The 2274-nt window shown below is 39.1% G+C and overlaps 1 protein-coding gene across 1 annotated transcript; it reads left to right on the forward strand.

Annotated features, from left to right (window-relative positions):
• The first annotated feature begins 1045 nt into the window (after positions 1 to 1045).
• On the forward strand, positions 1046 to 1796 carry LOC106085433 (lectin subunit alpha-like). The gene is made up of 3 exons (XM_013249667.2): positions 1046 to 1254; positions 1310 to 1421; positions 1489 to 1796. Exons 1-3 carry the CDS (start codon positions 1132 to 1134, stop codon positions 1788 to 1790), a joined length of 537 nt encoding a protein of 178 aa, XP_013105121.2. The 5' UTR covers positions 1046 to 1131; the 3' UTR covers positions 1791 to 1796.
• Positions 1797 to 2274: the final 478 nt, after the last annotated feature.

Raw genomic sequence — 2274 nt, forward strand, 5'->3', positions numbered from 1 at the left:
CTTTTTTTACACTTTTTTTCTAAAGCAAGCTAAAAGTAACAGCTGATAACTGACAGAAGAAAGAATGCAATTACAGAGTTACAAGCTGTGAAAAAAATTTTCAACGCCGACTATATGAAAAATCCGCAATTACTTTTTGGGCAACCCAATTTTAGTTTATTTATAGAGGATCTTTATGAGACCCCAAATTGACCATATTTTCATTGGATGTAACGAGTTATAATAAAACACAAATTGCAAATTTTGCCCATGAACATTCACGAAATAACAGGGGAAAACTTCTCACAGTCAATGATAAGGGGCCTCCTTTTTCGGGACGAGTCCGAACGGCGTGCCCCAGCGCTTTTACATGGCAAAGTACCTCACACATGTTACCAGTATTAGGAGGAGTAAACCAGAGCAGAAATATTTTTGTCAGGACTCGAACCCAGCCATTCAGCGTCATAGGTGGACATGCTAAACTCTGCGCTACGGTGCAAAATTTCTGGCTGGTGCTTAGCCCACCCCAAGAGTCCTACCTACGCTTATGATGAGAGCTATCTTAACGTGAACCGATTGTTAGAAGGCGTAAAAGAATAATAGGTGCAAAATTTCAGCCCAATCGGATGACAATTGCGGCTTCTAGGGCCTCAAGCAGTCAAATTGAAAGATCGGTTTATATGGGAGCTATTTCCAAATGGGAACCGGTTCATTTGCGATCCCTAACGTCCTAATTTAAAAAACAGTATCCAAGTAAAATTTGAAGGGGATTGCTTTATTCGTTTGGGCCCTATCGTGATTACGACAGACTTACAGGGCTAGATCTGCTCAGAATGTCAAAACGATCACGAATATATGCACTTTATTGGGTCGCAGATCATAGGGTCGTAGTTGTTACAAACGGAGTAACTAGGTTAGTATACCCCCATTCTATAGTGGATTCCATCCACTTTTAATTAAAGGGGGAAATACCTCTTCGAATTGCTCTTACTTTGTGATAACAAAAAATAACCGCAGCTTAAAAGTTTTAAACAATTCTATGTTGATTGTAAAGTAAAAGAAAACATTTAAATTTCTTAAGAGCAACAGAAAGGTTCGCTTCAATCAGTTTTAAAATACCAAATAAAAACTTAATTCAATTCGGATACAATAATGAAAACCCTCATATGTGTCTTCCTATTGCTTCAAACTGTGAATATGATACACTGCCAAGATGCGTCAAAATTATACAGATCGGATAAGAACCGGGTTTACTACATTGAACATGAACAGTTTGTAAGATGACTTAAATATTGAAAATATCCTGAACCATGAAGATAATTGCTTACAGCATGATTGGTTCCAAGCCTTGACAGCATGTGCCCGTATGAAAATGAATCTGCTGACCCTGGAAACCAGAGAAAAATCAGATGATGTCAATTCGTTGGTTTTGAAGACGTTTGGTGAGTTCAAGCCCAACACTAAGGACTGCAAATAGTAAAGCATCTGTTTTTTCTACCTTAAATTTAGGTAAAAGTATTCGCCTTTGGGTCGGCGCTTACGCTGTTGGACCCACACATCAATTTACTTGGATTTCAAATGGCAATCCCTTTGTTTACTCATTTTGGAATCCCAATCAGCCAGATTTTGTTGGAAAACAAGAATTTTGTGCCCACATTGGTTGGGGTAAAGAAATGCAGTGGAACGATCATCAGTGCTCGTATAAATGTGGCTTTGTTTGTGAATACCCCAATAAACAATCGGAATTGGGTGACTTGGAACGTAATAGAAAATATTCTGGATTGTCATTTCAAATAAATAATCTTCATTGAACATAAGGGGACTTTTATTAAATAACACTAGCCGAATCGGGCCCGCTCCGCTGCGCCTTCTTTAACTCTCTTATATCTTTTCAGGGTGGGGACACTTTGCCCTGAATGCGGATATCGAATTCGTGCCATTGTAGTCCTGGCGAGAACGTCGAAGAAAGCGGTGTTTATGTCCTCTTAATGTTGGCCACATTTTCGAGGTACAATGCCATGCACGGTCATTTAAATTAAAAAATGGTTCCTTATCATTGAGTTAAAACTTGAATCGCAAAGCACTCATTGATGTGTGAGAATTTGCCCCTTCTCGGTTCCTGGTGGTAATGTTCTTCCCTAGGGTAATGTTGTCATTACGGGAGGGATGTCACCTCAGACATTTCGACTCAGATATGAATATCAAATTCGTGCTGCTTTTCCAAATCCCTTTAATTTAAGCCCAATATTGTCATGGCCGGTAAATATGAACCGTTTGTTTTGCGGCAGATATCAA

This window comes from Stomoxys calcitrans, chromosome 2 (genome assembly GCF_963082655.1).
Source record: "Stomoxys calcitrans chromosome 2, idStoCalc2.1, whole genome shotgun sequence".
NCBI lineage: Eukaryota > Metazoa > Arthropoda > Insecta > Diptera > Muscidae > Stomoxys > Stomoxys calcitrans.